Raw genomic sequence first — 14199 nt, 5'->3', positions numbered from 1 at the left:
TGCAACCTTGACATCAATGAGCTTCATTGTATTGTGATTTCATTTATTTTAGTATCTCTAAGGCAGTGTGTGCTCTTAATTCAGAGGGCATAGGAAGGCAGGAATAATCTCAGCAGAATGTAACAGAGCTTTGTGGAAGATCCTTTGACAATAAATACCATAGATGGAAGCATAAGATTCTGATTGTCAATCTTGCTCTGGGCTTTACAAATTGTAGCTGATAAATATATCAATAGAGACTGAGATGGGAAAGAAAACCAGGGTGGATGTTGGAGAAATTAGGTCAAATTGTCAGTACGCACATTGCGCCACACAAAAAAGAGGGCTTTCAAACTTAGATGTATGTTGGTTTCACTTGTAACATGAAAAGCTTGTAATACAGTGATAAGGTGGTACCATGACACCGATATTGTATCAAGATTTCCTGCTATTCCTTGCTGTTATTGTAAGGGTTTGAGAGGGAAACCAAACACGATAACTCATAAAACTATTTATGTTTTTGGATTTCATCTGATTAGTCACAAGCATTCCACAATGTATTATTTGTCTCTCTCCAAAATCTTTCTAGTTCTTCTTGAATATGCTGATGGATTGTCACCATAACTTCCAAAAGCAGCCTGTTCCATATGTATACTCTATTTGTTGAAAATTGATTAAATCTAAATTGTCTGTCTAATATTCTCATTAAATATTGCAGAACACATTGCATATCATACTGAAGTAACAGACTTGATATATAATATTACATTTATAATTAATTGTTATTCATTAAAGCATTACTTCAATATTTCTAAGCTCTGCCTCCAGTCTCCCTAGTGATGAGCTTCAAACAATTGATAGAAATACACACTAATGAGAACTAACCAAAAAAAAAGCATGCGGAATTGTTTAACCATCGGGTTCTAAATGGTTGTTTTATAGAGTGTTGTGTAGTGGCAGCTACACTGCTACTGAAAGAACACACAATCAGATGGGTTGAGCTCAGTAAGCAGAACTGATTTATTGCAGGCTGCTGGGCTGGACTTGTACTCCAAGCCCAGACCTGGCTGAGAACCGCGCTGGGGGGGCGCTGACATCACACGGATGTCACGTGGTCCCCCAGCTCGGGCTCCTGACCCCGTGCTGAGAAGAAGGGGAAACCCCTGACAGTGCCATTTTGGCCAGATGCCCTGCCGCGTGGATTACAAGTGGGGCCGGTTCACATGCCTAGTGGTGTGCTGCCACACTGCCCACCCCCCCCCCCCCAGAACCAGCACCAATGTCCTTTTTAACTGGGCGGTCTCGCTTCTTGGGCTGGGCCACAATCACTGGTTTGGTGGGGTCGAGGTGCGCTGGTTTCAGCCTGTCCACAGTAAACAGTTCCTGCCTCCCACTGATGTCCAGCATGAAAGTAGACCCTGAATGCTGGACAACCTTGTATGTCCCCTTGTAAGCTCTCTGTAGAGGTGCCGCAGGCGGGCCTTGCCGAATAAAAACGTTCTCTGTGGAAAACAGCTCGCTGGGGAAATGAGATGGCCGTGTGCCGTGTCTGGGTGGCGGTGGGGATGCGAAGGAGTCCAAGCAGGCCCGGAGGTGGGGAAGCAGTTCATGTGGTGACTGCTGGGGGTTGTGAAGCATGTTGATGAACTCATCAGGAAGTGCCAATGGTGCGCTGTAGACCAGCTCAGCTGATGACGCCTGCAGATCCTCCTTGGGCATGGAGCGGATGCCCAGGAGCACCCAAGGCATTTCGTCCACCCAATCAGGACTGGTGTGTCGGACCATAAGTGCCGACTTAAGGTGGCGGTGCAGACACTCAACCAGCCCATTGGTCTGTGGGTGATAGGCAGTGGTATGGTGTAGCTTGATCCCCAACCTGTTGGCATACTGTGCCCAAAGTGCAGGGGTGAACTGGGAGCCCCAATCGCTGGTGAGGTGATTCGGGACGCTGAACCGGGTGACCCAACCGTGCAACAGCGCTCGGGAGCAGGAGTCCGTGGAGGCGTCCGGCATTGGGATCGCCTCAGGCCAACGAGTGGTGTGGTCCACCACCGTGAACAGGTAATGGTTGCAGGGACTATGAGCTGGTTGCAGAATTACCACCATTAAAGTATTCTCATTACAGAAAAAAACTCCAGTACATAGAAGAGATGGTAAACTCCATTTGTAAGGAAGAGAAAATGTAGAAACAAGCTTGTTAACAACTCCCCTATCTCCATGTGGTACCAAAAACTGCTGTAATAATACATGGAAAAGTATTGAAAGAGTTGTGAAAAGATGTTGGAACTGCAGGAACGATTCTCTTTACTGCTTATATTTAAGGGTAGGATCCTTATGTTTAAAAAGTAGTCAACATCTTCTGTGTGAACAGACTCTTTGGCCTTTATGTTGTGCTGACCCATACATCCCTTATTTTAAAAAAAGTACTAAACCCTCCTGCCCCATAACCCTCTATTTTCCTTTCAGCTATGTGCCATCTTAGAGTCTCTTAAATGCTAGTAATATTTCAGCCTCCACTTCCATCCCTGTCAAGGCATTCCAGGCACCCACAACTCTCTTTGTTAAAATATAAAAAAACTTACCCCTGATCTCTCCCCTAAACTTCCCTCTCTTCACTTTGTATACATGTCCTCTGGTGTTTGCTATTCCTGCTCTGGGAAGCAAGTGTTGGTTGTCCACCCTATCTATACCTCTATCGTCTCCTCTCATCCTTCTATGCTCCAAACTGAATAGTCCCAGCTCTGCTAACCTTGACTCATAAGACAAGTTTTCCAATCCAGGCATCATTCAAGTAAATCTCTTCTGCACCCTCTCCATCGGTTCCATATCCTTCCTATAATGAGGTGACCAAACTGAACACAATAATCTAAGAGTGGACTTACCAAAAATTTGTAGAGTTGCTACATGACCTCCCTTGAGACTCAGTTTGAACTCACTCCTCTTATTAATGAAGCCCAGCATCCCATAGACCTTCTTAACTATCCTATCAACCTGTGCAGTGAACTTGAGGGATGTATGTATTTGAATCCCAAGGTCTCTCTGTTCATCCACACTCTTAAGTAACTGGACATTAACCCAGTATTCAGCCATCTGGTTTGACTTTCCCAAATGTATCACCACACACTTATCTGCCACTTTTCTGCCCAACTCTGCATCCTGTGTATATTATTTTGTAATCTTCAACAACCTTCAGCTCCATTCCCAACTTCTCCAACCTTCATGTCTTCTGCAAACTTACTGACGCATCCTTCTGCATCATCATCCAGTCATGTATAAAATTCACTAAGAGCAGAGGTCCAGAACTGATCCTTATGGCACTCCACTAGTCTCTACTAGTCCAGGCAGAATACTTGTCTTCCACTACTACTCTCTGCTTTCTTCCTACAAGCCAATTCTTTATCCGCACAGCTAAGGTTCCTTTGATCCCATGCCTCATGACTTTCTGGATAAGTCTCTCATGGAGGACCTTGTCAAATGCCTTGCTAAAATCCACATAGATCGCATCTACCCACCTTCATCAATTTCTTTGTTACCTACTCACAAAACACAGTTAGGCTCTTGAGGCACAACTTTACCTTCATAATGCATGCTGACTATCCTTGAGAAGACTGTACTTTCTAAATGCTCATAGATCCTATCCTTAAGAATCCTCTCCAATAGTTTGCACACCATTGACTCACTTGTCCATAATTCCCAGGATTCTCCCTATTATCTTTATTAAGCAAGGGGACCACATTTGCCATTCTCTAATCCTCTGGCACCTTCCTTGCAACCAAAGAAGATTCAAAGATCATAGCTACTGCCCCAATTATCACTTCTCTCACTTCCCACAGCAACCTGGGTTATATCATGTCCAGCCCCAGGGATTTGTCAATCTTGATGTTTTTAAGAAGATCCAACATTTCCTTAATCTCCACATTGTCCAGCACATAGATCTGTTCAATTTCTACCTCACCATGATATTTCTCCTTTTTTCCTGTCAATACTGTCGCAAAGTTTTTATTTATGACCTCCCCAACCTCCTCTTCCTTCAGGCACATGTTGCCCCACCTGCATTCTCATCATCCTTCTGTTTTTCACAAACACATAGAGCAACTTGTGGTTCTCCTTAATCCTACATGCCAAGGCCTTCTCATGCCCCCTTCAAGCTCTCTTAAGTCCTTTCTTAGGCTCCTTCATGTGCCCTTCCTGATTCAGGTTTCCAATATCTAATGTATGTTTCCTTCTTTCTCTTGACTGGTTTGCTTGATGTGTTTCATCAGCTGCGGTTTCCTTTTCCTTGTCCCAGTGCGACAAACCTATCCTGAACCCTGCTCAAGTGGTCCATAAACTTCCTTCACGTTACTTCTGTGCTTTCACCCTTAAACATCTATTTCCAATGTATTCTTGCTAGTTCCTGCCCCATCCCTTCATAATTAGCCCTTCCCCAGTTAAGCACTTTCCCATTTTGTCTGTTTTTATCCTTTTTCCATAGCTATGTTGAAGCTAAGGGAGTTGAGGTCACTCTCACCAAAATGCTCCCCCACTGAGAGGTCCACCACCTGACCAGGTTCATTGCCCAGAACCAGATCCAGTATGGCCTCTCCTCTCACCAGTCAGTCCACAAATTCTGTCAGGAATTAATCTTGAACATACCTGACAAATACAGCCCCATATATCCCTCTTGCAGTCAGGAGGTACCAGTCAATATTAGGGAAGTTGAAATCACCCATTATTTCCTGCACCATTCTAAAATCTGCCTGCTTATCTGCTCCTCGGTATCCTGAGGGCTATTTGAAGCCCTACAGACGACTCCCAGCTCAGTGATATCTCCCTTCGTATTTCTGACCCACCTAACACTGACACAGTGGACACTCCCTCTGCAGCGTCCTGCCTTTCTATACCTATGATTCTACCACTGACCAGTAATGCTTCCCCCTGCCCCCTCCCCATCTTTTCTACCTCCTATCCTATTCTTTTTAAAAACACCTAAACTCTGTTAGCTGCATCAGCCAATCTTCTCCTTCCTCCAGTCAAGTTTCAGTAATAGCCACAACATCGTAGTTCCATGTACTGATCCCTGCTCTAAGTTCATCCCCATTATTCCTAATACTCCTAGCATTGAAATAGACACATTTCAACCCTTCTTCCATGTGTTTTTTTAATAAATCATGTCATTTTGTTGCCTGCATTTTGGCACAGAATTTTATGGTTTCTTTTTACTGTTACTGCAAATTTGTTTAAAACTTTTATTGGTATATTTGGATACTAATTGTTTAATTTAAACACATTGAACCTCATTGACAGCTTTGATAGTCAGATGTAGCTTCATGGCCTGGAAAACCAATTCAGGAAGTAGGGGCTTCCTGTTTAGTGGGCTTTGTTGATCAACTGTGATGTGGCCTCCCTCAGGCAGTAGACTGATGAGTCGGTTGGTTTGCAATTGTACATACTATACGTTGGAAAACATTCATAGAAAGTCATGATATAATATTCTTATACTGTACCAATTTTGCTGCACATATTTTTCATAACTTTCTTCAATTTCACTTGTATTTGAGTTTCTCTCACTTAATTCTATTGAAGTCAAGATCAATGCATTCAAATAATATATTTTTATGCACAATCTCTCAACTGATTTTATGTTCAATTTTCTTCCAGCTCCAACAAAACCTCTGTTGGAAATGGCATTGATTGTTGCAGCAAGGGTCCTGAACCATTTTATCAATGACATTTTGTTTGACATCAGTCGTCGCTGAGATTGAATCCGTTCAAGATTATTGGTTAATGTCATAAGTTACATTCCATTGTAAGGCAAATAGCAAAAGAAGATTAATTTCTGTGTACAGCTGAAGTTCAGGAAGGTGTTTCACGGTCCTTTCTGATTGATGGAGAAAGGCTTTTCAGCAAGACCTCTCAGTATTAACCTATTAGATCCTTCATATACATGCCCATGAATCATTTTACATAGGTCAAACCAAGGTTATGTGCATAACTAACATTTTTTTGGATTTCCGTAGCAAATTTTACTGATTTGTTTATTTGCAGCTCTAGATCCCTTTGTTTCAACTTCTATTAGTCAGGTAATTTACAATTCCCTTCCCCTCATAATATACCGATTTGCAGATCTGAGTCGAAGCAATAAATATCAGTAACTTTCAATTGTTAACAATTTATTCATTAAAGACTTAAATTGCAATTTTTTTAACATTTATTTTGATTTTTTTTATAGACTCAAAAAGTAATTTCAACAATCAATACAATCTTTTTCAACATTCAGAGATCATACAGTCTGTGTTTTGTTCCCCCCGCCCGCCTCCAAACATAACCAGACCGATTATACATTATACAAATACAAGTGGGGTTCAGAGCCTCCACCAAAGAACTAAAAAAAGAAACAACCTAATTAACTAAATAACCCAAGTAAGAAATAAAAAAACTAAAATAAAACAAATTTTAAAAAGGGCTAAAAATAAAACATGCAAGTCATCTGTGGCCAAGTTCCATTTCCTTAACTTCAATCCTTTCCCTACTAAGACAGGTTTTTATAATAACCATATTTCATGGAGAGGGGGAGCTAGTCAGTCTACATGTCCGTGTATTTCAGATATGGTTCCCACACTTTAACAAATGTTTCATGTTTCTCCCTTAGATTGTTAAATTGCAATTGTTAACTTTGAAATAAACCATCAAAGTACTGGTCAACACACTTTGGCCTCATTTGGATTATTTCTGATTTTTCCTTATTTTTAATTTTTTTTAATTATTATTGTAAGTAAGATCTTATGAGGCCACTGAATGATCAATCTGCAAATTGCTGGAGGCTTTTCTGTTTATGCACAAAAATACTTCTACAAAAAAATTCCTTTAGCATCTGTAGCACTTTCCCTTTAGCCTGATGTTCTTGTGTACTTTCAGATTTATACCCATAAATACTTATAAGATTGTTCCAACTTCTATCAAATTTCATATCTTAAATTGTAGGCTTGGAGAATGCAAAGCTTTGGAGTACAGAATGTCTATCTGCAAAGGATAGGGATATATATTTGCTGTGGATAGCAAAATTCACAAGTACAGTATTTGTAGAGAAACAAGCAGTGTATCCAAGGCTGCAATGACATACACAGTCAGTTACTGACTTCTCTGTAAGCTTTAGCTTGCATATTTGAGCTTGTTAAACCAAGCTTGGTTGCTTTTGACTTACTGCAACGTTATAGGGAGATTTACTATTTTTGGACTTTTCTTATCATCCATGGCACCTGGTCAGTCATGGCTACCATTGAAACAGCATACAGCAGAGTTGTCAGTACAAACAACCCAAGTACTCGATCCCAGCTCAGGCCACAAACCTACCCATGTTTTTGATCTATCACTCCAGAGGTTCACATTGACTGCCTTTGGGATCCAGGCTCCAGTTGCAAGTCTACACATAACCTGATGCCTGTGTCTGCCTATGTTCCAGTCCCTAGCTACACATTAGCAATCAATATTTCACAATGCCAAAAAAAACACGTCAAATGAATCCATTTCACTGCAAAAAAGATTCACCAAACACCACATCAAGGGCTTTGGAGAAAAGTGTTCTATTTACCAAGAGTCCCATGAGTTTGCAGATCCATAGATTTTATGTCAGTGGTCATAAGGCCATAATACACTCTAATCTATGTTATGGGTAGGATCGGTGTGAAAATAAACCATGGATCTGTTTTTTGCTTATGGAAGGGGATAGGTCTAGTCCAAAGATTAAGGTTTTTGAGTGGGGAAAAGCCAAATTTGAAGAGATGAGAAAGGATTTGCGAGGAGTGGATTGGGATGATTTGTTTTATGGAAAGGATATAGATAAGAATTGGAGGCCTTTTAAAGGTGAGATTTTGAGGGTTCAAATCTTTGTTTCTGTTAGGATAAAAGGCAGAGCCAAAAGTTTGAGAGAACCATGGTTTTCAAGGGATATTAGAAATTTGGCTCGAATAAAAAGGGAGGCCGACGTAAAATATAAGAAACAAGGTGTAAAAGAGATGCTTGGAAAATACATTGATTGTAAAAAGAATCTTAAGAAAGCGAAAAGAAGGTACGAGGTGGCTATAGCAAACAGGGTGAAAATAAATCCGAAGGTTCTTTACAATATGTAATAGCAACAGGAGAGTGAAGGATAAAATTGGTCCTTTTGAGAATCAGGGCGGACAACTGTGTGCGGAGCCAAATGAGATGGGGGAGATATTGAATTTTTTTTTTCTTCAGTATTCACTAGGGAGAAGGATATTGAATTGTACAGGATAAGAGAAGGAAAAGGGGTAATTATGGAAAATCTAGGGATCAGGAATGAGGTGGTATTGGAGCTTTTGAAGCATATAAAGGTGGATAAGTCTCCAGGTCCCAATGGGATTTTACCCAGAAGCTTGAGAGAAGACAGGGAAGAAATAGTCGAAGCTCTGACAGTGATTTTTAAAAAGTCATTAGAGAGGGGCATAGTGCCGGAGGATTGGTGCATCGCACATGTGGTTCCTTTGTTTAAAAAGGGTTCAAGGAGTAAGCCTAGCAATTATAGGCCTGTAAGTTTGATGTCAGTGGTTGGTAAGCTTATGGAAAGTATTCTAATAGATAATATATAAGTATCTAGAGAGATAGGGTCTGATCAGGAATACTCAACATGCGTTTGTGCGTGGAAGGTCATGTTTGACAAATCTTGTTTAATTTTTTGAAGAGGTGCCGAGGAATGTTGATGAGGGTAGAGCAAAAGATGTTATCTATATGGATTTCAGTAAGGCCTTCAATAAGGTTCCGCATGGAAGGTTGGTAAGGAAGGTTCAGGCCCTAAGTATTAATTTTGAGATAGTCAAATGGGTTCAACAGTGACTAGAAGGTAGATGCCAGAGAGTCATGGTGGATAACTGTCTGTCAGGATGGAGGCCGGTAACAAGCGGTGTGCCTCAGGGATCGGTATTGGGTCCCTGTTATTTGTCATTTACGTTAATGATTTGGATGATGGAGTGGTAAACTGGACTAGTAAATGTGCAGATGATACAAAGATAGGTGGAGTTGCGAATGGTGAAGAAGGTTTTCAGACATTGCAGACGGATTTGGAATGGTTAGAAGAGTGGGCTGAAAGATGGCAGATGGAGTTTGATACTGAAAAGTGTGAGTTCTTCATTTTGGAAAAAAAAATATTCAAAACAGGACATATGCAGTAAATGGAAGGGCATTGAAGAATGTAGAAGAACAGAAAGATCAAGGAATAATGGTTCATCATTCTTTGAAGGTGGAATCTCATGTAGATAGAGTTGTGAAGAAAGGCTTTTTGTGCGCTGGCCTTTATGATCAAAGGATAGAATGTAGGAATTGGGAAGTGATGTTGAGACTATTCAAGGCATTGTTGAGGCCAAATTTAGAATACTGTGTACAGTTCTGGTCACCAAATTATAGGAAGGATATCAATAAGGTAGAGAAGGTGCAGAGGAGATTTTCTAAATTGTTGCCTGGATTTCAGAATCTCGATTACAAAAAAAATTAGGTTTTTATTCATTGGAGCGTAGAATTTTGAGGGGGGATTTGATAGAGGTATTTAAAATTATGAGAGGGAAAGACAGTCGATGTGAGGGTAGATGAGATTCAAACAAGAGATCTTGAGTTAAGAGTTAGGGGACAAAAGTTTAGAAGTAACATGAGAGGGAACTTCTTTATTCAGAGAGTGGTGGCTGGGTGGAATGACCTTCTGGAAAAGATGGTCACAGCAAAGTCAATTTTGTCATTTAAGGAAAAGTTGGATAGGTATATGGATGAGAGGGGATGGGAGGGTTATGGGCAAAATACAGGTAGGAAGGACTAGAGGAGATCATTTAGATCGGTACAGAGTAAAGGAACCAAGATTACCTGTTTCCGTACTGTAATTGTTATATGGTTAGATGGTTAAGTCCAAAAGTTGCCAATTATTTATATCCTATTTCTGGCAAGCACCTCAAATGTCCTGATAAATTGTCACCAAACTAATTTACACCTTTAAATCTGCACAAAGATCTGATTTAATAAAATGGACAGCCTCAAACATATTGCCAAAACTAATTTTTTCAGCAAACTCAAGAGTGTGGTGATCCTGGTACTGTTAATTTTGACTTCAAATTTGGTTATTTCTGGTTTCCTGAAAGAAATTGAAAAGTTGCTTACTGTTTACAATCCTTAAGGACATCATTTTAAAGGCTAGCTCGTTAGTTTAAAGTTCCTTTCAAGGTAAATGGTGGTTTGTGGGGGGAACGGCACAGTGAACATGAATTTGGATACATTGTTGACATGTTGATTTAATGGGCCAATTTCTATTTCTAGTTGTATGTAAGTGAAGAAAGCAGGAAATAAAAATATAATTCAATGAGTATTAATAGTTTGCATCAAACTGATTTTAAAGGTATAAGAACACAGGTCAAATGCATTTCAGCTGTAAGCCAAATTAGTGTTGTCTCTATGCTAAAGGAAAATATCACCAATGAAGAGCTCTAGACCACCAATGATTTTGTTGCAAGCTCTTTGCTTGTAGTTGGAGTCAGAATTTTTTTTTTTGGTCAACGTGCTCATATTTTGATCAACAGTTGTTAAAAGTCAAAAGTTTCTAAAAATATTGATGTGAACCTGATGGGCATAACGGTTGAATGTTAATTTCAGGCTTCAAGCTAGTAGCCGATTTCATTTGCGGTACACAAAAGTGCTGGAGAAACTCAGCAGGTCATGCAGCATCCATAGAAAGTAAAAGGCAGTCGATTTTTAGTCTTGAGCCTGTTATCAGGAATCACTTTGACAGCTAGTTCCATTTATTTGTATACTATTGTGCTAAATGCAACCTTTTTCTTTCCTTGGCTTGGCTTCGCGGACAAAGATTTATGGAGGGGGTAAATGTCCACGTCAGCTGCAGGCTCGTTTGTGGCTGACAAGTCCGATGCGGGACAGGCAAACACGGTTGCAGTGGTTGCAGGGGAAAATTGGTTGGTTGGGGTTGGGTGTTGGGTTTTTCCTCCTTTGCCTTTTGTCAGTGAGGTGGGCTCTGCGGTCTTCTTCAAAGGAGGTTGCTGCCCGCCAAACTGTGAGGCGCCAAGATGCACGGTTTGAGGCGATATCAGCCCACTGGCGGTGGTCAATGTGGCAGGCAACAAGAGATTTCTTTAGGCAGTCCTTGTACCTTTTCTTTGGTGCACCTCTGTCACGGTGGCCAGTGGAGAGCTCGCCATATAACACAATGTTGGGAAGGCGATGGTCCTCCATTCTGGAGACGTGACCCACCCAGCGCAGCTGGATCTTCAGCAGCGTGGACTAAATGCAACCTTTAGAAGTGTAGTATCTGTAGTGGGATGGATACATGTTTGATGCAGGACTATTTTAGTGTTCTGTATCTTAGTAGCTCATGGCTATTTAGGATAAAATTGTTCACTGATATTTTCTTTCTAATTTTCAGATTCCCTTGATGCATATTTGCCTGGTAGCCCATTATGCCATTTAGAACAAAGTGAATATCTATATGAACAGGGGTCTTACGGAGAGATTGAGCTGTGTCATGAGAATTTCCCATTAAACATAGAAGAAACTGATGCAACTGAAGAAGGTACAGTACAATATGACTTTTCACTGTAGCCAGAGTTAAACTAAAATTAAGTTCTGCTCTCAGAGGGGGAGCTATGAAAAGTTAATTCTATCCACTAGTGATTCAAGATGCATGCTTGAAGCTGAAAACTCAAATTAAATCACTTCTATCACGCAAAGGCTGTGAATGTTTCTTTTCAACTTTTAAAGTCAGATAAACTGAGAGAATAGGCACATGTTAATTTTCAAAACAGTGTTAATTTCTATGGTACTTTTGCTTTTAATGTTGAAATATCTGAGAATTCGCTCGTGAACCTGGATTCCACACCCCCACCCCACCAGTGTTAATTCTACAGAATAACACAGTAAGATTTCCAAATAAATTAATGCCTTAACATGTCTCCGTTAGACACCCAAATAATTTTTTTCTTATATTTCATGACTCTTCACAGACATTGAAGCATTTTTGAAATCCACTTAGTCTTTGAAGTATGTGGCAAAAGATGGGCCAATGGAACAGATAAATACAGATTTCCTTGTTATTTATATCTAACATAATATTAAGTTAGGAATAAATGCAATGAACACATCTATTTGCCATTTTCAAATAGTGCATGGGCAGAAATAATATTTGTTTAACATTACATTAGAAAGACATACAACTGTGCAAATGAAGAATCTGCCTACAATTTCTGCTCACGTTTCTCCATTGGGATTTACACTCTGACTTAACATTCTGATTTGTATGAAAGTGCTACTATTCTGGCAAGGCTAACATTTCATTTTTTTTTTCTAAATGATTAGTGTCACAGTGACTTCAATATACTGCACACTTAGCTGTCCCAATTAGGACCACAACATATTTAATATTTATATTCAATATCTGTGTTTAAATTGTAAAATATCAGTTTATAAATTTGAGCAAACAATTTTTTTCTAGGCAAAGAGCTACTTTTCAGCCATCCACCTCGGGAGTTCATCAGGCTTCCAAAATTTGAAATGCGAGGTTCAGAGGAAGTAGCAACAGGAAATGTTTTGCAACGCTTAATTCGGGAGCATTTAAGATATGGGAATCCAAATGAGAACATGAACTTACTGGCAATACAACAGCAAGCCACAGGGAGTGCAGGACCATCCAACAACATTGGGAGCACGCACTCTTCTACAGAAACCCTTGTGCAGGAAGACCCACAAATGGTCCAGCAGTCAGCACGTCAGGAACCTCAAGGGCAAGAACACCAGGTGGACAACAGTGTGATGGAGAAGCAGGCACGGTTCGCTCTGGCACAGCAGAATGTCGATGAACTGCCAACCTATGAAGAAGCCAAAGCACAGTCTCAGTTGTTCAGAGGACAGCAGCAAACGACTGTTACACCTGGTATATATGTTGCCGGAGTCACAAATCAGAAAACAAGAACTGAGGGGAGACCTACGGTTAACCGAGTAAACTCTGTGCAGGTGCACAAAGATGAGGCACTAAAAGAACTTAAACAAGGTCATGTTCGCTCACTGAGTGAGCGGTTAATGCAACTTTCTTTAGAAAGGAATGGTGTAAAGTCACATCCTGCTGTCTCAAACAACAATGCTTCTTCCCAACAAAGCAATAAAATCTTCAAGAATGTGGTACAACCATCTCCACAGACCACCACAAAAGGAGTAGACTCGAGAGGTCCTCCTCCAGAATACCCTTTTAAAGCCAGGCAGAAGTTTCCAACACTTAATAAGCCTCATGAGTTTGGGCACTTCTACAATGATGCACCCTCAGGAATTCTTCAAGAATTGCCTCAACCATATACCGGGACTCTCGCAATTAGACAAGAAGCAACCATCCTAAGATACCAGTCACCACCAGAATATAGTTTGGCCAGGTAAAATTACTCCCATTCTACGTGTGTTTTTAAACAAAATACTTACTAATTTGAAGAAACGGATGTTTCTTTAAGTTGTATGTCGATTAATTTAGTCCAGAATTGTTTTTGTTCTGTTTTCACTAGGATATCTAGTAGATTTTTAATGTTTTGATCCTACCTGGTGTATATTCAATAATATGCCTCATGAGAATTTTGGTCCATTTAAAATGACAGCATTCATTCGCAGATTACATTTTTTTAAAATTTCTGTTATGTTTGTGAAAGCACTTCGCGTTCTCTCATGCTGTATTTTCTGTGAGGACTGTGTTCTGAGAGGTAACTTGGACCAAATGATGGTCTGCAATACTGCGGGGCCACTTCTTTCCCCTGCAACGCCTTCAATCCCACAAGTGGAAAATGATCCTTGTTGAATCTTAGAATGAAGTGGAAACTCAAGGGACCACAGATGCTGGAATCTGGGGAGAAAAAAAAAAAATTGCTGGAAGAACTCACTGGGTTAAGCATCTATGGAAGCAAAAAAGGATAGTCAATATTTTTTATCCAGGATCTTGACCTGAAACATTGGCCATCACTTTTGCCTCCACAGATGTTGCTTGACCAGCTGAGTTCTTCAAGCAGTTTATTTTTTGCACTCAGAGTGATGTACCAGTGGTACCAATGCTGTCTGTGATTAAAAATAATGATGGCTGAAATTGGTAATGATAATTTAAGAGCATGATTTAAGAATAATATTGCTTTCGATGGGATTAATTTTCCTCTCATCATGAGCCTAAAAGTAACACTGGTTTTCTGTGTATAAGTAAATTATATTGAA

The 14199-nt window shown here is 40.2% G+C and overlaps 1 protein-coding gene across 4 annotated transcripts in view; it reads left to right on the top strand.

Moving 5' to 3' along the window:
• Positions 1 to 14199, top strand: part of amotl1 (angiomotin like 1) — a 118749-nt gene that overhangs the window by 28880 nt on the left and 75670 nt on the right. For all 4 annotated transcript variants that reach the window (XM_069890803.1, XM_069890802.1, XM_069890805.1 and 1 more), the window contains 2 exons: positions 11390 to 11536; positions 12455 to 13382. In XM_069890803.1, the coding sequence (XP_069746904.1) occupies positions 11390 to 11536; positions 12455 to 13382 (1075 nt within the window). The remainder of the gene's footprint in view (positions 1 to 11389; positions 11537 to 12454; positions 13383 to 14199) is intronic.

This window comes from Narcine bancroftii, chromosome 7 (genome assembly GCF_036971445.1).
Source record: "Narcine bancroftii isolate sNarBan1 chromosome 7, sNarBan1.hap1, whole genome shotgun sequence".
Taxonomy (NCBI): domain Eukaryota; kingdom Metazoa; phylum Chordata; class Chondrichthyes; order Torpediniformes; family Narcinidae; genus Narcine; species Narcine bancroftii.
This window is presented reverse-complemented; position numbering and strand designations above follow the sequence as displayed.